The sequence below is a fragment of the Chionomys nivalis genome, chromosome 22 (assembly GCF_950005125.1).
Source record: "Chionomys nivalis chromosome 22, mChiNiv1.1, whole genome shotgun sequence".
Lineage (NCBI taxonomy): Eukaryota > Metazoa > Chordata > Mammalia > Rodentia > Cricetidae > Chionomys > Chionomys nivalis.
The window spans coordinates 42,055,667-42,076,420 of record NC_080107.1 but is presented as its reverse complement, the minus strand read 5'-3'; the positions used below and the strand labels follow the sequence as shown (position 1 = coordinate 42,076,420).

Below are 20,754 nucleotides of genomic sequence, written 5' to 3'. Positions count from 1 at the left end.
GCTCCTCTGCTAGGGGATGCTGTTGCTCTTCAGGCTGCTTTCCCTCTGATTGGCTCTGATGCTTTGGTCAGAGCTCCTCTGGTATTGGTCAGTTTAATGAGCCATTTCCTGCCCCACCAGCCAGCTCCCAAATAACAACACGGAAACGGCTTATTAATTGTGAAGGCCTGGCCGTTAGCTCAGGCTTGTCCCACTAGCTCTTAGATTAATCCATAATTTTATTAATCTACATCCTACCACGTGGCTTTTACCTCTCTCCCATTCTGTATGTTCTACGTCTCTATGGCATTTCCACTTTGACCCCTGCTCTGCTTCCTTTTCAGGTTCTTCTGCAGACTCGGTGAGTGCTCCCAACTCTTCCCACTCTTTGGGGCTGTGCCAGCACCGAAGTGTGTCTGTCCGCTCCCTCCTGGTGGCCCGATAGCTGGGGTGTCTCCTAGCAACTCACCCGCTCTAACTCCCTAGGGATCTCCAGCTGTAGCTGCACCTCCTCAGCACAGCATGCTTGCCCACAGGGACAGGTCACCAAAGTCATCGTAGCGCATGAGCCATGTCTCCAGCAAGCTGTAGAGTCCAGTCCTGTTACCCAGGCCCTGCAAGGGGATGGAGCTGGCTCCATCACACAGCACTTGGCTGTTTTTCCAAAGGCGTGTCCAGAACAGATGCTGGAGGATAGTCAGGGAGGCTTGCGGGGGAGGCGGGAGTTGGGGGTATGTAACCGTGTTGGGGTGCACAGGATGGGGTCTGGCTAATGTTGGGAGAGGAAATAGTGTTGCAGACCTTCACTGGAGGTTAGGACATGACCCTGCTCTCCTGCTTCCTGCCTTGACCCTCCTGTGGGTAGTGCTGATGTGGGCACTAAGGGTGGAGCACCTTCCCTAACCCTCTGTCCTTGTCCTCACAGGATGCTCCTGGAGCCGCCCCAGGTGAGTGCGCTGGGCTCAGCCGCCCTTGCAGTCTATATAGGCGTATGGTGGCTGCTTAGCACGGCCGTTCTCTTTTTTTCTTTTTTCTTTATTTCTTTTCTTTTTAATTTCAAGACAGGGTTTCTCTGTGTAACAGCCTTGGCTGTCCTGGAACTTACTCTAGTTCCAGGTTGGCCTGGAACTCACAGAGATCCGCCTGCCTCTGCTTCCCGAGTGCTGGGATTAAAGGCGGGCGCCACCGCCCAGCTAGCACAGTCATTCTTTGCCCTGGACCCTTTGGCTGCCTCCCCAGGTTTACTTAGGTTCTGATAGGGTGGGAAAGGGTCAGCCTGCAGAGAGGCAAGGACCTTCCACCCCAGCTCAGAGAGCTACCAAGCTGCTGGTCCAGAACCTGAGTGGGCAGGAAGTCCAGGGACCACTGCCATTTTTCTCTGCCCCTGGTTTGGACTGCCCAGACTGTTAAAATAGGCGGGCCTGATGCCTCAGATCCTAGACAAAGTCTGAGCTTCCTTAGAGGAAACTTAATCCCTACCCAGATGTTGACAGTGCTGGGCCATGGAGACCTGGACCAGGCCCAGCAAGACAGTTCTGTGACATCTTTGAACATCTGGGGTGAGAATGGGGCACAACGGGACTCCATCTGAGGATAACCTCAGGCTCCTGGAGGCTCAGCCTCCATCTCCATTGCAACGTCTCAGGCCTGCCTCTGACCAGTGCCCTCATCTCTAACATGGGACCCCACCCCAACTTTACACTGCAGATCCCAGTTCAGTGGTGTCTGGAGGAGACATAAAGCACCATCTAAAAATAAATGTTGTTCATTGAACTCTTCTGGCATCTGTTTCATTGAATAGATTATCTACTTAGGATGTTTATCAAAAAGATGCAGGAGTAAAGGGGTAGTGAGGCGCCTCTGTGTTGGGGAGCAGTCTCACCATAGGGTTCCCCAGACCAGAAAGGGTCTGTGATGGGGTGAGCTGCCAGCAGACACGAGGTCACCAGTGAGTCAGCCTCTTTTACCTTGTCATCCATAGGTCCCAAGATGGTTGCTGTGCAGAATTACCATGGTAACCCAGCCCCTCCAGGGAAGCCAGTGTTGACCTTCCAGACAGGGGACGTGATAGAGCTGCTCCGGGGTGACCCCGATTCTCCTTGGTGGGAGGTGAGTTCTGGGCCCTGGAGGGGAGGTGTGCAGCATTGCTTCTCCCTGCCCATCCCCCAAGGCCAAAGCAGGGAGGTTTGGGGGTGACGCCCTACTACACAGGTAGGGGTGCGGCGTGCTTCCACAGAGACTCTTGTTTGCTCTGTCCTTCCTGCCTCAGTGGACCCCACAGGCCCCCACTGGGTTCTGTCCAAACCATGTTGTGCCTCGTCTCCAATGTCCCCATTCCAGTTGATAGTCCCTCAGTGTTAGAGATTGGTCCCAGCACCCTGTGTGGTAGGAGCGAGACAAACATGGTACCCCCCTTGATATTCTTGTGGGCTAGTTTACAGTTCTGAGCTGGAGTGTCTTTCTTTTGAGCCCCAACACCTAAGGAACCCTGAGACTCCTTGGCCAGCTTGGAGTACAGAGTTTGAAGGTTGGTGATATCTGTACTCTCTTGCTTCCCCAAGGACACCATCAGTAACTGAGTCCAGACCGTTGAGCCAGACTAGACAGTCACATGACATGAGACTGAAGGATGCTCTGCATCCCAGGTGTTACGGTTTCGTTCTGTAGCTGCGACAAGATACCCCGACAGAAAGCAATCCGGGAGAAGGGGTTTATTTGGCTCACGGCTCCAGGTTCCAGTCCATCACTGCAGGGGAGTCAGGCAGGAGCTTGAAACTTTCTGTCACATCCATAGTCAAAAGCAGGGAGAAGGAAGGCATGCTTAGTGCTTAGCTCAGCTTCTCCACCGAGACCCAGCCCAGAAAGTGGTACTGCCCCTTAAGGCTACCTCTTCTCACCTCACTTAACCCCCCACAAAGGCAGACCAGCCTGATGTAGTCAATTCCTTACTAAACTCTTCTTAGATGATTCTAGGCTGTGTCAAATTGACAGTTAAGCGTCACACAAGGTCTGCATCCTCCTCTCTACCCCCTTCCTGGGTGTCACCCGTCTCTTAGGTGGACTTGCAGAAACACTTGGCTCTTGCATTGAGCCTCGGTGTTGTTTATCTGTAAAGTGGGACCGTCCTCACCGCTCTGCTCCAAGTGGTGGTGAGGTGGACTAAGTCGCAGCAGGGAGGTGACACTCTTGTCGGGCCTGGGGTTTGTGTCTGTCTAGAAACAGGCACCCAAGGGTCCTTCATGCCTCCTGGTTGCTTCTTTCTCCAGGGGCGACTGGTTCAAACCCGGAAGTCAGGGTATTTTCCCAGCTCATCCGTGAAGCCCTGCCCAGTGGATGGAAGGGTGAGTCTTTTTTCCTGTGGCTTCTCCATCACAGGGTCCAAAATGCAGAGTTCTAGGGCCAAGGAGTCAGGTTGTCCTTGCTGGATGGCCACAGTAAGCCACATCTGGGGCAGAGCAGTTCATCCCAGGGTGGGCAGGGGTGCTATTGCCTGTTGAAGTTTTGGGGGCTGAGTGTGAGCGACCTGTGGATGTCTTAATCTATTGCTGTGAAGGGACCCATGACCAGGGAAACTCTGAGGAAAGAAAGCATTTCATTGGGGGCTCGCTTACAGATTCAGAGGCTTAGCCCGTTATCATCATAGTGGGGAGCATAGCAGGGCCATAGTGACGTGCATGGCTCTAGAGCAGCAGCTGAGAGCTGCATCCTGCAGGGTCCTGGCGTGGGCTCTTTGAAACCTCTAGTCCCATCCCTAATGACACACTTAACTCCAACGGGGCCACAACTTCTACCCTTTCTCAAAGAGTCCCATTCTCTTTGAGCCTAAGTGGGCATCCACCCAGTTGAAACTGCCCTCCCCTGTGGAGAAGGCTCTTTATGCCTCCTCATAGCTGGGAGAAGAGGAAGCTTCCCAGACACAAGGCCTGAGAGCTGGATCTCGTTAGGAACAACAAACAAGGCTGTTCTTGGCTCTGCTGTCCAAAGCAGCAAGGAGCTGGCCTGGAATAACCTGACCCCTCTCCCCGCAAGGACAGCTGAAAGTGAGGCACTTCCTTCTCCCTGAAAGGGCTGGGAGAGGAAGCGTCCCTGCTCACCCCAGACCTACGGTTCATCTGCTGCTTGAAGGAAATATTAAACACTAAGAACTCTTTGGATAGACCTGGGGAACCCATAGCAAAGGAGGATAGGGGTCAGGGATGGGGGACACAGTACTCCTGAGTGTGGTCACCTCTTGCCCACTGTTGGGGGTTTCTGTGGCCTCCGGCCTTTCCCTCCCAGGAATTAAGTTTGCTGTTGATTCCTTATTAATTCAGGCCTTGTGAAAATCAATCATTTCATTCATTCAGGCCTTCCGGGCAAGCCAGTCATTTCATTCATTCATTCGGGCCTTCCGGGCAAGTCAGTCTTTTCATTCATTCATTCATTCAGGCTTTCCGGGAAAGCCAGTCATTTCATTCATTCAGGCCTTCCGGGCAAGTCAGTCATTTCATTCATTCATTCAGGCCTTCCGGGAAAGCCAGTCATTTCATTCATTCAGGCCTTCTGGGAAAGCCAGTCATTTCATTCATTCATTCAGGCCTTCCGGGCAAGTCAGTCATTCTCTCCGTCAATGTCCTAAATGCCTGCTCAGAGGAAACTGGAAGTGATGTCACAGTTCAGGGGTGCTGGGCTAAGTTCACCTGAAATTCTCGCCCAGGATAGACTGCTGGTCCCGGGGTTGAATTTCTCATAAACTTCCCCTCTACTGCATGCCCCAGGGGACATTAATGTACCTGTGTTCTGTCCCTAGCCACCTATTGGCCGCCCGCCATCCCGGGAGATTGATTACACTGCATACCCCTGGTAAGTGGATTGTGGGCTGCAGACTCGGGCATTTGGAGGCCCCTGTGCCATAGGGTGTGGCCCTGTAAGCCTGTGAGCAGGGGGAAACTGAGCCCTACCTTGGCTATCTCCCTGTCTCTAACGTGGATCCGTAGGCTCCCATGTTTGTGGTAATGAGCCCTTCCCTATGCAGGCTTAACTGGGCTTCTTTATGTAAGCTGTAGAGGTGATGTATTTGTGGTTTGTAATCATGCCTTTGGTGGGAAGAGAAGCTGGGTAACGTGGAAGGATAAAGGTGGATGTTTGGGTATGGTCACAGGTCACGTGAGTCTTGGCCTATTGATTCTGTCCCTGCTGTGTCCAGTGCCTAGAACTACCCCTCAAAGACGCATAACCCCGCATGGCAGCACACACTTCTAACCCCAGATGGGGCTCATTCCCCATTCGGTCCTTTGTCCCCAGACCTCACATGTCTGCACAGCTTCCTGTGTCTTTGTCCCCTCCTAGCCCCTCACTGTTGTCTGTCCTATTGCATCTCTCTAGGAAGCCCACTGGTCCCGTGGGTGCATGCCCACCCTGTCCTGCCCTGCAGGTAGCAAATGATCGATGTCATAGAGATCATGGGGCTTTCCCTCGATGGAGTCTTTATTTGTTTTACTGTGCAAACTACCTGGCACGGTAGTTCCACTTAAGGAAAGAAAGGGTTATTTAGTTCCGGGGTACAGTACGCCATGGGGAAGCAACCATGATCAGGAAGCAGAGCGATGAACAAATGCTGGCTCAGCTTGCTTTTCTTTTTATTCAGTCTGAGAACCCATCCCCTGGGACTGTGCCCCACCCGCACGGAGCCTGGGGCTTCCCACCTCAATTAGCTTGATGGAGATCACCCCTGAGACATCAGAGACTTGTTCCCACGGTGACTCAAGCTGACACTCAAGAATATCCACCACAGTTGCTTTGGTGTCTGAATTATGTTTTCGTTCTCCAACAATCTCAGATGTGTGTAGTGAATTCTAGCCATGTTGCCTCCACCACTCCTCGGCTCCCAGTTGGCACCTCCCACTTTTATAGTGTGTGTGACCCTCGGAGTTCATAACCAGAGTGTGGGCAACCTTTCAGTGGCTGCTATTAAAGAAAGTAACCCCTCTCCCCCACCCACCAAGAGATTTGATTTATTAGCTGTAGATCTATCTTGGTTTTGCAGCATTGCTGAAGATTAGGCGCATGGTGTCACATTGTGGGAACATGGGATTGCTTTGCTGAGGTGACCAACCTGACCACCTTATTTTGATGGTGGCAACGGCCTAGTTTTGCTCAGATCTCATTCTGTATGAGACACTCCAGAGTGTCTCCCCAAGATGTCACATCATTACTTCAAACAATGAAAACAATTTAGAAAAATGGGGTCTGGTAGAAGTTTGTGCTTCGAACAGTCCCCTTGCCTGGCTGTGGCGCTTTCATCTCTCTCCCCAGTGACATCTTTCTCAGATATCCTTCTATTCTTGACCTAAGGTGCTGTTCCCCACATTGCGCTCTGGTCAGGACATGGCCACAAACCCCTCATCAGTCGCGTATCTCCTCACCTCAAAGGTTAAAGTTCAGACAAGGAGCAAAGCCCGAGACAGGTGACATGTACACACCAAGGCCACCACCTCTTCAGCAATGTGTCACAGTTCTGATTTCCCAACCCCAGGTTTGCTGGCAACATGGAACGGCAGCAGACAGACAACCTGCTCAAGTCTCATCCCAGCGGGACCTACCTCATCAGAGAGCGTCCAGCCGAGGCTGAGCGCTTCGCCATCAGCATCAAGTAAGCCTAGGACTGTCTCCCCCCCCCCCCCCGGACCTGTTATTGAGGGGATGGAGTGGGTCTTCTCCGATGTTCAGGCTAGAAAATCTTGGGTGAGGGAGCGGCAGAGAACTCATGTTAGACGTCGGAACTCCTCGCCTGTGCTGGCTACACTAGACACAGCTCTATGGCCACGTGGGTCGAGGAGGGAGCATTTTCAGACACAGGTGGACTGGTGGGACACTAGGAGGTGTTGTCAGGGATGTACTGGCTGCCTGTCCAGGGAGTCTTAGGTAGGATGCATGTACCCATCGTGTTCCTTTGTGGCATCTGGGGACCCTTGGAGAACTCCAGCAGTGACCATGACAGCCTTGTAGCTTAGACCACAGGCCCTTGTTCTGGGCATCTTTCCTCAGATAAACAAAACGAAACAAAAAACCTGGCAGTTTGTTTTCCTCAGTACAGGACACCCACGGGCACAAGTTATTAGGTGTTACAGGGTTAAGAAACGCATAGCCTATAGCCAACCCACGTGATGACCTGGTAGACGTCACACCCACCTCATAGGAGTGTCCACTGTGTCTTGTGTATGCCCGACCTTCAGGACACCACCGTGGGGGTCCTATTGATGTGGCTCATAGCACACGTGCAGTCCAGGGTGACACAGCTAGGTGCCTGCAAAGGTCCAGTGGAGTGGGAGACTGGCCACCTGGCAGCTTGATTACTCATTAGTCAGTTTTTGCTCTAGCTGATTTCAGGGTATTGAACCTACCTTGTATTCCTAGACATTCCTGGGATGTCTCTCCAGCCCTCAGCCCTGGCCAAGGTGCCCAGTCTGTGTTACCTTCATGAACAGATATACATGGGATGGGAAGATGGGTTCTCTTGCTTCACTGACTGCCTTCCTACACCCACAGTCATTGGGATACTGGCTCCAGTTTTCTGTCCGTGTGATGTCTTTGGCCGTGGTGCCTGACATGGCTTGGGGTGACTTTCAGAAGAGCCCCCCAAGGCTCTCTAGGTTGGGTGCACTTGAACTAAAAATGGTGATGGATGAGGGCAGGCTCTGCTGTCTTTGAGCCATAGTGGATTTGTGCTCTGTGCTTCTGGAGCAGCCTGGAGGATGTTAGAAACTGAGATCAGGGCAGTGTGCACTGCTTACAGGGAGAAGGAGGATCTCCCAGTGTCCAAAGCCAGTGACTGGAGGCAGCAGAAACCTGCAGAGGGTGAAGGGAAGGGAGGAGAGGAGTGAGTTGGTAGTAGGGACTCTGGAGTATGGACTTCAAGCAGTCAGGGAGAGTACTGGGCTAGGTCCCGGATTTGCCCCAATGGAGTGTTGGAGAAATGGCTGGCCTGGAGTGACTGCAGAGGTGGTACAGAGGTTTGGGTCAGGATCCCCCCTGGAACAGATCTGGAGTGAACCTGGGACTGTGTGCGTGTGCAGTAACCACTGTGCTGTGTCCATCCAGGTTCAATGATGAGGTAAAGCACATCAAGGTCGTGGAGAAGGACAACTGGATCCACATCACCGAAGCCAAGAAGTTTGAGAGCCTCCTGGTACGTGTGCCCGGCACTCCTGCTGCCCCAGCCCCTGGCCGCAGAGGCCGCAACGCCTCTCCACTCCACAGCCATTCTGCTCCCCGATGGCCCATTCTCTTTGCCTAGGGAGGGATGATTCTTACCAGCGTGGGGCAAAATTTAGGGGAACTTGATCGGGTACCTTGGGACAGTTGGAAGAATGTTGTACCTGAGTCGGGACACTCTAAAGCCTTCCCTAGGTCACGTGACAGAGCAGAAACCAAGGCCCAGGGAGGCTTCTCACCCAACAGGAGACTATAAGCAACCTCAACCCTAGTCTCTCCACCTCTTTGGTGAGCCCCACCATAATGAAGTGGAAGGCATAGTGTTCCTTAAAGCGACATGATAATGTTTCTGGTATTCCTTCCCTCCACCCCATCCCCTTTTCGGTACCAATGTGGAGCCCAGGGCCTCACACACTTTAGGCAATTGCTCTACAATTGGGCCCAACCTCAACCTCAGCTCTTTTTCTTTGTTTTTGGAGGTAGGGTCTCCGTATGTAGCCCTGACTGGTCTAGAATTCATATAGACCAGGCTGCCCTTAAACTCTCCAAGCTCCGCCTGCCTCTGCCTTCCTAATGCTGGGATTAAAGGCCTGCGCCACCACACCTGGCCCCATATTTCTTTTAATCAAAAACACTGCCCTCTGGTAGGTCACTGGAGCTTTCCTTTCCCCTCTGTGGCCCATGGGAAAACACAAAGGCAAACAGAAGGTGCCTAAAATCTATTCTCAACCCAAAGCCAACATGTACCGTCAGGTGAGGCTCAAGGTGCCTCTCGGGGCAGCCAGGCCACCGTTGATGGGGCTCTTACAAAGGCACGATGCCACTCTTCATGAGGCCATCATTCATTGTTGCCCAGTTCTCTCCCTGGTACTATCCTCATGGCATTAACCCTGCAGGTGTGCCCTCACTCAGCAGCTTGTCCTCCAACCTTGGCATTTCTTCCAGAGCATTCTTTCAGCAATATTTGGGATCACTAAAGCTGAGGGAGAAATCTTTGAGGCACTGACCATCCTAGCTGGACTGGGCTGGAGTGAGGGGCTCTCTGAGGAGCCCAGGAGGTGGGAGGGTTCCTGATTCTCCAGCCGTTGGTGAGTGTGCGCCCCCTGCAGGAGCTGGTGGAGTATTACCAGTGCCACTCACTCAAGGAAAGCTTCAAGCAGTTGGACACTACGCTCAAGTTCCCCTACAAGTCTCGGGAGCGCGCCACCATCAGGACCTCAAGCCGGTCCTCAGGTAATGTCTGGGCCCAGGGATATTCAGCCAGGACACTTCCAGGGCCAAGATGCTCCCTGTCCGTCTGGGTCGAGAGTTGTTGCCCCCATCCCCGAGCGTGGACCCGGCCCACCCATCTGTCTGCTGCTGGCCCATGCCCCCTCCCATTTCGTGTAGCAGATGGGGCCTGCACTGCCCCTCTGGCTCCTGATGCCTGTGCTTGGAGCTGACAGTAGTGAGAAGCAGTGGGGTGGGATCTGAGAGCAGATCCCTCCCAGGGTGCCCTGGGGCCTGGGATGTGCGAGCCAGCTATCTGCCTAAAGTGGGGACTCCAAAGCCGAGGACAGGGGCGCAACCTGCACCTTGGGACAGACAGAGGGCCAGAGCATTTGGTTTCCAGCTCAGAGCTCTTTGCCTTAAGTAAGCCATGTCTCCAGTCTACAGGGACCTGCAGAGCCCTGAGACCTCCCCTCCCCCACTCCAGACAGAGCAGACCGTCAGAGGGTTGCCATCCTCTATGGCAGTGGGCCCCGTTGTCTTTTCAAGACATAGGTGGAGAGCAAGCAGTGGTCTAGCTGTGCCTATGCTAGGCCCCTGCCCTTCCTGGTGCCCTCCTGAGGTGTAGAGCCTGGCATCCCCTGTGCTCCGCGGCCGTCAGCATCCTGCCTTCTGTCTTACGCTTTCTCTTGCCTCTTTGCAGCTTCCTGCGCCTCCTACAACTTTTCTTTTCTCAGTCCTCAGGGCCTCAGCTTTGCCCCTCAGGGCCCCTCCGCTCCCTTCTGGTCAGGTACCTCTACTGCTCAGGGCTCAGCCCAATGGGTCCCCCTGGCTATGCAGCCTGGTGCCGGGTGGGGAGGGGGACTGGGAATCAGGGCCACCGAGGCTGCTGCACAGGAGGACACATTAGGCAGGGCTCTTTCCTGGTCACGCTGATAGCTACTTTCCTGCCTCCTCAGTTGTTACCCTTCACAGCCATTGGGAGCTTTGCCTCTGGTTGTGGGAGATGTGGGCAGGATGGGCGGAGCTGGCAACCGCTCTGCGTCCGTGACAGCTGCCGTGGGAATGGAATGGGTGCAAAAGAAGGGGCTGCGGTCAGCCTTGGTACAGCATGCGTTCTGCTGCCAGAGTCAAAGCCCTGCTGTGTGTGGCTGTGTCCCCTCACTCGCTGCCATTGTCAGCCTGTTCCACGGGACTTTCTGGGTTCTGGGCCAAATCAGTTCAGGGGGTTTCCAGTCTAGTTTGGAGATCTGGGATGGGGGAACCACAGGCTGTAGTGGTCAAGATGTGGGTGCCTGCTCTGTTCACCAGTGACATGCCTGCTGCCTGTGATAGCTGCCCAGCATGGGTGGTGATAGCTCCAACCCTCTGCTAGTGCATGCACGGGTGTTCATATACCCAAAGCCACCAAGGTTTGAAAGGCTCTGAGCTGGAGGCTAGTGTGTCCCTCCAGAGACCTTCTTCTGGCTGTGGGCACAAAGCCAGACTCTATGTACTGGGGACGAGACCTAGCTCAGTCCGAGGGCCTCTGAGCCCTGACTGAGCAGCTCCTGCGGTTGTGTGATGTCCCACCTTGTCTGCCCCAATAGTGTTCACGCCGCGGGTCATTGGCACAGCTGTGGCCAGGTACAACTTCGCTGCACGGGACATGCGGGAGCTGTCGCTGAGGGAAGGCGATGTGGTAAAGATCTACAGCCGAATCGGCGGGGACCAGGGCTGGTGGAAAGGCGAGACGAACGGACGGGTGAGTAACTTGCCTGGCCGGAGGGCTTCGTGAAGAGGCCCAGTGCCAACTCTGACCCAGTTGGACTCAGACAAGCTATTCTAGAGCCTCGACCATGCTCAGCCTTGTTCTAGGCACACTGTGTCTGAGCTCTCCCTGATGTCACAGGGGTGGGGGTGGGGAGGACTGTGAATCCAGATATTCACTGTGATCCAGGCCCCACAGACCCTGTACTGTGTCAGACCCTGTTTCTCTGCCTTTATGGTCACTCAGGAACAGGTTTTATATACAGTCTTCTGGTCACTTGCAGGTAGAGAAGCCACAGGGACCCGTCAGGTCCTACCCACCCTGTCCCTTCCTCCTTTTTCCAATGACTGCCAGGTGGTTCCCTCAGACTCTTTCCCCTAGAGATACTACAAAAAGCCCTCTCTATCCCAAGACCCTTCTAGAGCCACTGGCTTTGACCCAGGTCTCTGAGCAACCTTTTGGAAAGGCAGAGAGCTCCATGTGCCACCAGCAGGAAAACTGAGTGTTTCTGGGACTGCAGGTACCCACAGACAAGTGTACTTGTCTGCAGAGAGCCGAGCAGCCTTGGCTCCCCTGCTGAACGTTCTGCAGCTGGTAGCAGGAGCCATTCTGTTACCTCTGAGCTTGGCATCTGGGTTGCAGGCCCCAGATGTGTTCACTTATACCCAGCTGCCCTTCAGAGAGTGAGGCAGTTAAGTCATAGCAGCGACTTTGAGGGCTGGCCCTGAAAGCGGGCCCATGTTGGTTGTCTTGGAAGCAGCTGGGGCCCTCACCAGGTCCAGGCAATTCCGTAGCACAATTTGAAAAGAACTAGTTTGAGCTTTTGTGAGTAGCTCTTGTTGAGTTAACCTGCTGTCATTGTGGAATGCCTCTTTATTTCCGGCAGTTTTACTGCTGAACCTATCTTTTAACAGTGGCAGCAACAGTTTTCCTTGAGTGGGTGCTTTTCTAACCACCTCCCCACACTCTTTCCTGTTATGGTTGGTTTTTCTCTTTCTTTGTACTTGAGATAAGTTTCTTTTCTTCTTCCTTCCTTCCTTCCTTCCTTCCTTCCTTCCTTCCTTCCTTCCTTCCTTCCTTCTTTCTTTCTTTCTTTCTTTCTGAAATAAGTTTCTTATAACCAGTTGGAATTTTTAAAGTGGATCTAATGTGGCAGTCTTTGCCCTTTAGTAGGCCTATGTAGTCCATTTACATTTAGTATAAATAGTGGGCTATTCATTTGTAAGACCAACATCTTGTTGCTTGTTGTCAGTCAGTCGCTCCCCTCTCCTTTCTGAGCAACTTTTGGGTTAATATTTTTTATATCTACTTCATTTTCCCTCCTCATGATGGGTGTTTTAGTTATATACCCTTTTACCACATGTGCTAATATTCTGATGGTTGCAGGTGCACTTGGACTATACAGAGTCCCTGTAGTGATGACTTTTACCACTGGGAAAGTGTGAATTTATAATTAACAGCCTTGAATTATAAATTATTTTCCTCACAGTTTTTGTGTGGTGTTGTCATGTATCTTATACTTTTTAGTATTTAAAAGTAATTGCCCAAATGATATTTCTTCACTCATTAATATTTCCTGAAGTCAAGGCTTTTCTCCTTTGACATAATATAGTTCTCTGATCTGTAGTCAAATTTTCTAATTTTGCCAAATTTCTCAATTACCTTTCTTCTTGCTGTTGTTTCCTGGATACATGGACTACTCGCCATGACCATCATCTTAATTGGACCGTTCCTCAGTTTCTCTCTTGTTATATGACTTATAACAGTTTTTGAAGAGAAGACAGTTATTTTACCCCATTGTTAGGTTTTCTGTTTCTTCATATGTAGACAGAGGCCACGCCTTCTTGTTGGTATACACGGGACTGTCATTCACCAGTGTCAGTCACAGCATCTGTCCTATGCTTCTGCAGCTGTGATAAAACTCTCTGACCAAAAGCAGCTTAGGGGAGGAAAGGGCTTGTTTGATCTTACACGTCTCAGGATACCCTGCCTAGGGGATGATGTTGCCCACAAGGGGCAGAATGCTCCTATATCAACTAGCAATCGAAACAGTCCTACGGACACATCTGTCTGGTCTGGGAAATCCTTTAACCAAGGCTTGTCCTCTGAGATCTAGCTAGGATGGGTTCTGATTGGAGTGTCCAGGTCCAGATTCTCATTAGCTGTGGAATTAACTTTGAACGTGATTGAGAGTCCATCTGCCATTCTATCCTGGATTGACCTACTATTAGTCCTGCTCCCTGTCTAACCTGTCACTTAATCCTTTTAGAGTTTTTAAGTCATTGTATCTTTTGATTCTAGGGGTTTTTTTTTTCCTCTTCTTCCCTTCTTCCTTTTTTGTCTATTGGTTAGTTTTGTTTTATTTTTGAAGCCAGGGTCTCACTGAAAAGGCATGGCTGGCCTTAAACTCAGGGCAATCCTTAGTCTGAGTGCTGGGGTTGTAGATGGGCGACACAGCATCCAGCTTCTAGCCTAGGACTTCTTTGTTGACTCCTGTTTTCTGTATGGAATGTCTGCCCTCTCACCAGTTTCCTAACTATATGGGGTAGCTCTTACTAACTGTATGGGGTAGCTCTTACTAACTGTATGGGGTAGCTCTTACTAACTGTATGGGGTAGCTCTTACTAACTGTATGGGATAGCTCTTACTAACTGTATGGGGTAGCTCTTACTAACTGTATGGGGTAGCTCTTACTAACTATATGGCGTAGCTCTTACTAACTCTATGGGGTAGCTCTTACTAACTGTATGGGGTAGCTCTTACTAACTGTATGGGGTAGCTCTTACTAACTGTATGGGATAGCTCTTACTAACTGTATGGGGTAGCTCTTACTAACTGTATGGGGTAGCTCTTACTAACTATATGGCGTAGCTCTTACTAACTCTATGGGGTAGCTCTTACTAACTCTATGGGTAGCTCTTTCCATTCTGGTCCAGGACTCCTATCTGCTACCTGTGTTTGTTTTTGATTTTCATAACACTCATGGCAGAAAGCCAGGTTGTGTGTCAAGAGATGTGGGGAGATTCAATGTCCTCAGAAGGGTCTGACATCTTTCTCATAGGTAGATCGTGAATGAGGTCCAGACTCTCAGTCTCTCTTCAAGGCTCACTGAGACCTGGTTAAGATCTCTGGCTTTTAGCGGGGGTTCTCATCTCCCTAAGCCCCTCCCGTCCCTGCCCCAACACACACCTTCTTGCTGTGTGCACACACATGCAGACATGACATCACTGCCCTCTCTTTCAGATCGGTTGGTTTCCTTCGACATACGTGGAAGAGGAGGGCGTCCAGTGAGGGCAAGACCTGGCCAGGACTCACAGATGTTCTTGGGAATCTCCCCAGCTCTGAAGTCCACCTCTGGCTACTCCATGGCTCTGGGAACTGCCTGCTAAGCCTGCAGCTGTTATGGCCCACAGGGATGGGGAAGGTGTTCCACCGTCACCTGCCCGGGGTGGCCCGTCTCTGGATACATTCCTTGTACATAGAGGAAACCTGTGCTGGCCACACCCAGAGCACCAAGGAGAGGGAGCTCAGGCGCTGTGGCCAGGTGGGTGTGGATGACAGCCAAGGTCAGAAGACACTGCCTGCCCCTCTGGTTTAAGTGTTCAGGTGTGCCAGGGAGAGCTGGGGACAGCAGAGGGGCCCTTCCCAGCCCCGTCTGCTCGGCCCTGCACTGATCTGCCTGTCTTTTCTGCTGCTCTCTGGAGTGGATGCCAGGTCTCAGGAGGCAGGCGGGACCAGACCATGCTGTAGCACACACTAGGCCCATCTGGGGTGCAGGGTCAGAGAGTTTGCACAGGGGCCATCGGGTCATGCTGGCTCTGCAGCTTTCTCTGACTGCCTCCCTTCCCAACACGTCAGGGTCCTGCTGGGTGCTAACTGGGCAGGGCCCCTCTTTCAGGAGGGACCTTTGGAATGATGACATTGCTGACCCACCCCCATCCCACCCCGAATCAGTGGTACTGCTCTTTGCTCCGAAGCCTCTTTCCTGAGGTCTTTCCTGCCCTGCTGCCAGGGGACACATCAGTGAACCCCAAAGGGCAGGGGAGAGAACCAGGTTCCCCTCCCCCACTGCCTCTTTTCTCTCCAGGAGGCACTCTTGCATCTTCTGCATTCCAAACCATGGTCCCTAGGGGTCTGCTGGCCTTTGCACTAGCCCTCACCAGGTGTCCCCACAAAGATTCCTGCAGCCCACACACTGGGCTTGAGGCCAACCCAAAATAAGTGCTCTTGGGGTGTCTCCACCCCTTTCCCCGCCTCTCTCCTGGTGCTTCCTAGCCACTGACCTCTGACGTGGCCAGCCCCTGTTTTCTCCCTCCATCTTGCTGCACAATCCCGGGTGAGGAGAACCAAGGCTAGGGTTTGAGACATTGTCCCTGCTGGCGTGGGGCTGGGACCTGCACCTGGGGCTATTTTCCAGCGTTGGCCTCGTGGCCTCCAGCTTGGTGCCCACACACAGCTTGCTGGGATGTGGAGGGAGGCACGTAGGAACTCAGAAGATGGGAAGCAGCAGAGGGCGAGACACCCTGGAAAGGCTCGGGTGTGAGAAGCTGGTGTGAGAGCAGGGGGCTTGCAGAGAGTCAGGGGCACAGGCCACGTTGCCCAGCTCCTCGGCCCAGCCTGCCTGGTGCCAGCGCAGGCTGTGGGGAGGACTCTGCCAGCCCCTTCCATATGAACGCCCTCAGAACACCCTTGTGCTTTAGTTTTTTCTGGTTTTTGTTTGTTTGTTGTTGTTTTCGTCCTATTATATTTCGTTTTGCCTGTTTGTGTTTTAAAGGGGAGGGGAAAGTTGTAATTATTTCATCGAAATCTCCCATTATATATCTGTGAATAAGAGATTCTATAATAGCAAAATGATGTATATTTTAGTTTGTCATGATATAAGTCATGATAATGAAGGACACTGAGAAAAAGAGTAATCTAGAGCCCTGGTTTTGTGAGTGTTTTGTGTTTGTTTTGACGTTTGTGTTTGGTTTAGTTTTTTTTTTTTTTGTTTTTGCACCACACTGGGCAGGGTGATGGGAAGGCTGGGCAAGCTGGTACACAGGCGCCTCTACAGGAGACTAGACACCATTTGAGGGCTGAGGACTGGGGGCCTGAGATGAGCTGTGAACATTTGCAGTACAATGCATGCAAGTCAGGGATGAGGGGGTCCCACAGCCAGCAGCACCCCCAATGGAACAATTGTACATTTGCCAATGGGTTTTCCTCCCCAGACTACGGTTTTTACTACAAATAAACCTATGTTCTATTCTGCAGCCGTGGTTAAACTTTTGTGCCTGGGAGGGACTAGCTGGCGTCCTAAGTTCAGTAGGGTTTATCCTACCCAAAGTCTGACTGCCAGATGGTCCTTTCTGCCTGGCTGGTACAGAATCCAGCAGGGTCCAGCAGGTGGTCTTAGAGCAAGAGCCTCGGTCTTCAGCGATAAAAAACATTACTTTTCTCCTCTAGGATGAATCCTGTGTCCTTTGATATAGAAAACCTAAATGATCAAGTGTTGTCTGTCCCCATCAATCCCTACAGACAAAAGCAGCCTTAGGATCCCAGTCTCCTAGCCTGTACTTTCCTCTTCACGGTTACCTGGCTACCCAGTGTGGCTCCTGGAGTTCCTAATGGTGTAACTGGAAAGAAGCAGAGGCCCCGTAAGCTCTGTAGCCAGCACCTTGTTGCAGGGACACTCGTGGCTACAGTGATGCTTGGAAGCACACAGAGTGTTAGGCACATGCTCACCTGGAGAACGTGGTGCCCTGTTACCAAAGAGATGGATCAAGGCCACCAGGGTGGGCAGCCAGCCGCCCTAGACATTGGTGCACTTTGTGGGTCCCTGTGAATGTTACATGAGACTAGGAAGCACTTGGCCAGTGTGGTTTCTGGTTACAATTGTGGCCTGAGGCTATGGTCACACTACTGTGAGTGGGAGGAGCCCACGCCACCCCATAATAACCCTAGCACTCTGTGTGTCAAGGACTATGATTACGTGTCCTTCCCATGTGCCCAGGCCAGAGGCAGGTGAACATGAGGATTTGTGTCATCCCATCTTTATCCAGTCCACACAGTGTGCTGGTCACCCTGTGCACGCTCAGACCCTTGTCCCGACATGCCTCCACCGCAGTTGGGTGTTTGGACACGTTCTTACCGGCCTGTGATGGCTTCGGCTACTGCAGTCTGCCATGGGTTTTGTAACCAGAAGCCGTTGGGAAGTAGAGGACAGACCACAGGGGCTTCAGCCACCCACCAGCCAGCTCCTCCTGATTATGTCCAGGCCTTGCCACCATCACCTCCTCTGGGTCTCTTGCCTTAGTGGCATAAGTCCCCAGCATGTGGGCAGTAGGTAGAAGGAGCCCTTTGTGGGATATTCTTGGGTCCTACACTCTTCCCCCTTGGGCCACAGTCCCCTGGTTCCCAGTGGGCTCCGCACCTTTCTCTTCTTGGATGATCTCCCTCGCCTCTACTGTCAGAAAAGTGTAAGACCGAAGATGTGGGTACGGAAGCCCCCCATATCCCTGTGGTCCCAGACCTCAAGGTCAAGGCCTGATGATTTTTTTTTCCTGAAGATTTCCTCCTTGGCTTGCAGTGGAAGCCTCCTGCTATGGTCTCTGGTGGCCTTTCCTTGGCACACATGTTTCTTTCTTTTCTAATGAGACCCCTAGCTTTGTTGGGTTAGGAGCCAGCGAGGACCTTGCTAACTTTGCCTCTTATAATAAGACCCATCTCTGACAGTTCCCTGGAGCCCTGAGGTGCCCTGGGAACCAGAGCTCACGAGTTTCCATTACACAGCTCATCCCCAACCCTATCCACATCACAGTTGTTGAACATGCGCGTTCTCTGGTTGTCTGTAGAAGAAAATGCCATCATGACCCAGTGGCCAGCCTACTTGGCACACCGAAGCATAGCACACCAATTCTGAAGTTGCGTGAGTAGCCGGTAGCTGGCCTGTGGATGAATCTGTACCCTCTGCATCTCCTTTAATGTGCTTCTTCCACATAGGGTATACTCACACCTGGTAGTGTGAGCATTTCAGTGTCTAGTCCGAGGTAACATACTAATCTATCACAGTTAGAGGTTTCTACTATGTAAGTGGTTGTTCACGTGCCATAAAGCAGACGCTGTTCCCTGACTGTCTCTGGAGTGGTTTATCTCCAAGCCCTTTACTGACCCACACAGCTAGCCTATCAGGGGACACTGGGGTAACAGCAGCAGTTGCCCACTGTCCTTTTGCTGGGTGACATGCCCTCCAGGATGACAGAGGTCAACCTCCCTGTGCTGGCTTTATGTCAATTTGACACAAGCTACAGTCATTCTGGAAGAAGGAACCTCAGTTGAGAAAATTCCCTCACCAGATTTGCCTGTGGGCAACTTAGCGGTACGTTTTCTTAATTGATGAAGGATGTGGAAGAGCCCAGCTTGCTGTGAGTGGTGCCGCCCTGGGCTGGTGGTCCTGAGTGCTGGTAGAAGGCAGCTGAGTAACCCACTAAGCAGCGCCCTCCAGGGCCTCTGCATCTGTTCTTGCCTTGAGGTTTCGGAGCTGTATCAGTTCCTGTCCCGACGCCCCTCAGTGATGGATTGTGCTGGGAAGTGTAAGCCAAAATAAACCCCTTCTTCCCTAGGTCGTGTCTGTTGTGGTGATTTATTACAGCAATAGAAGCCCTAACTAAGACAGCCTCATTCCAGATAGCCCCATAGAGAGAGACGTTGTGGCTTTCACCTTGCAGACCTTGCTGGGGACAGTAGCCGTCTCTCTGCCCCCTGGTGTGTCGACAAAGGGCACGCCACCTACATCCATGGACTGGAAAGAAGATTGTGGCCCAGGGTGGGCAGTTAGAAGCCACAGGTGAGGCAGTCCCCAGGACCACCTAGAAATGCTGTCCCTTGAGCTAAGTTGGAGGTGATAGTGGCAGGAGCTGCCCAGGAGTGAGTGAGCCATGCAGAATGAAACAGGCCAGAGGAACCCCTCTGCGGTGTGGCTTACTGCCCTGCGCCAGGCCTGCCAGGGTCCACCCTGGCCCTCTTGTTCTGTGTGACTCATGGATACTTTCCCTTTCTGGGCCAGCTGGAGGTACCTGGCTCCTGAGTCTTGCTGAAGGAGTTGTATTTGGATTAAGGAAGGTCTCAGAGGCCAGCAAAAAGTATGTCCACTAACTCTACAGGTACTAGTAAGCACTCAACATATTTTAGACCCTAGAATGTGCTGGGCCATGGCAGAAAGTCAGAGGAAAATGCCCGTATGGTTCTTTCCTTTCCCCTCCCTCTCCCTCCCTCTCTTAGGATGGGATACAACTTCCCATAGGAATAAAAATTCCTTCTCGCTGCCCTTTAGGGGTGTTCTTCAAAACCTGTTATTTTGTATATAATTGGATATCCCTGTATTCAGTATCAAGACTATACTATGGATAGACAGATACATTTTGATCAATTAGTCCTCAGTAAAGCTAAAGGATATAAAGTTACAATGTAGAATAGCATTGTGTCTACAACACAAACACACACACACACACACCTTTTCCCCCCTTGCCCTCATGTTTCTGCAAACTCATATTTACACAGGGGTGCTCTATGGGGCAGTACTCATCCGGGCTCCTGATACTAGCCCACACCTTGCATGCTGTCCTGATGGGGGTTGTCCCTCCCCTTAGCTCCATATGAAGGTCAATCTGGTTGGTTGGGATTATGGTCTGCTTGAGAAGGGCCACGGACAACCCAGAAGACAAGAACAGCATTACTTATGACCAAGGTAGCCATCTATGGCTAGTTCTGGGCTGGGTGATGCAGGGAACTGTTTCTTTCTATTGTTTGGTTCTCAGTGTGCCTTCCTGTCAATGCTAGTTATCAGCTTGATGGGATCTAGAGTCACTTAGGAGACAAACCCTGGGGCGTGTCTGGGAGGGAGTTTCTAGTCTGGGTTAATTGGGATGGGAGTACCTGCCTCGAGTGTGGGCAGCACCATCCCATGGGTTGGGATCCTACACAAAGGAAGTAAGCTAAGAACCAGGATTCATCTCTCTCCGCTTCCTGACTGAATGCAACGTGGCCAGCTCCTGCTGCCATGCCTTCTCACGGTGGGGAACTATGAGCCCAAATAAACTTCCTTCAGTGGCCTTTGTCAGGTTTTCTGTCATAGCACGGAGAGAGGAGCTCATCTACCTAAGGAAGAAGGGGCGCAAAAAGAATATGCCTTCTCTTTGGGGCTACTTTCAGGAAGTCTCGCCCAACACCTTTCATAGTCTAAACTTGGTCATCTAGGGAGACTGGGTCTTGTTGCCATAGACGATGAAAGAATGGATGGGGTGGGGGACATGAGCAGCTGATCATCCCATAAGGCTAGGTGACCTGGTGGGGTCCACAGGACAGAATGGGGGAGCAATCTCGTGGAGTCATGTCTTGAGACAGAGAACCTTAGCCCTGTAAGAACATGTGGCTTGTTGAGCTGTTTCTCCAAGATCCAGCCTGCTTCATATCTGAGAGCTGCGCGCGTGAGTGGCCGTGGTTCCCTCTCACCATGCCCCTTAGTCTGACTAGCTTTTGATTCAAACCAAAGAGTAGCATCGTTCTTTCTTTCTTTCTTTCTTTCTTTCTTTCTTTCTTTCTTTCTTTCTTTTTCTTTCTTTCTTTCTAGCCAGCTGTTCTTG

The 20,754-nt window shown here is 51.8% G+C and overlaps 1 protein-coding gene across 4 annotated transcripts in view; it reads left to right on the top strand.

The window, feature by feature from the left end:
- The window catches only part of Vav2 (vav guanine nucleotide exchange factor 2), a 177,064-nt gene extending 160,718 nt beyond the window's left edge, over window positions 1-16,346 (top strand). For 2 of the 4 annotated variants that reach the window (XM_057754955.1, XM_057754954.1), the window contains 11 exons: window positions 324-340; window positions 905-926; window positions 1,961-2,088; window positions 3,246-3,320; window positions 4,769-4,821; window positions 6,494-6,610; window positions 8,059-8,146; window positions 9,282-9,405; window positions 10,085-10,171; window positions 10,971-11,125; window positions 14,375-16,346. In XM_057754955.1, coding sequence (XP_057610938.1) covers window positions 324-340; window positions 905-926; window positions 1,961-2,088; window positions 3,246-3,320; window positions 4,769-4,821; window positions 6,494-6,610; window positions 8,059-8,146; window positions 9,282-9,405; window positions 10,085-10,171; window positions 10,971-11,125; window positions 14,375-14,422 — 914 coding nt within the window. In that variant the 3' untranslated portion in view covers window positions 14,423-16,346. The remainder of the gene's footprint in view (window positions 1-323; window positions 341-904; window positions 927-1,960; window positions 2,089-3,245; window positions 3,321-4,768; window positions 4,822-6,493; window positions 6,611-8,058; window positions 8,147-9,281; window positions 9,406-10,084; window positions 10,172-10,970; window positions 11,126-14,374) is intronic. The other 2 variants (XM_057754957.1, XM_057754956.1) reach the window with 1 other exon arrangement.
- Window positions 16,347-20,754: the final 4,408 nt, after the last annotated feature.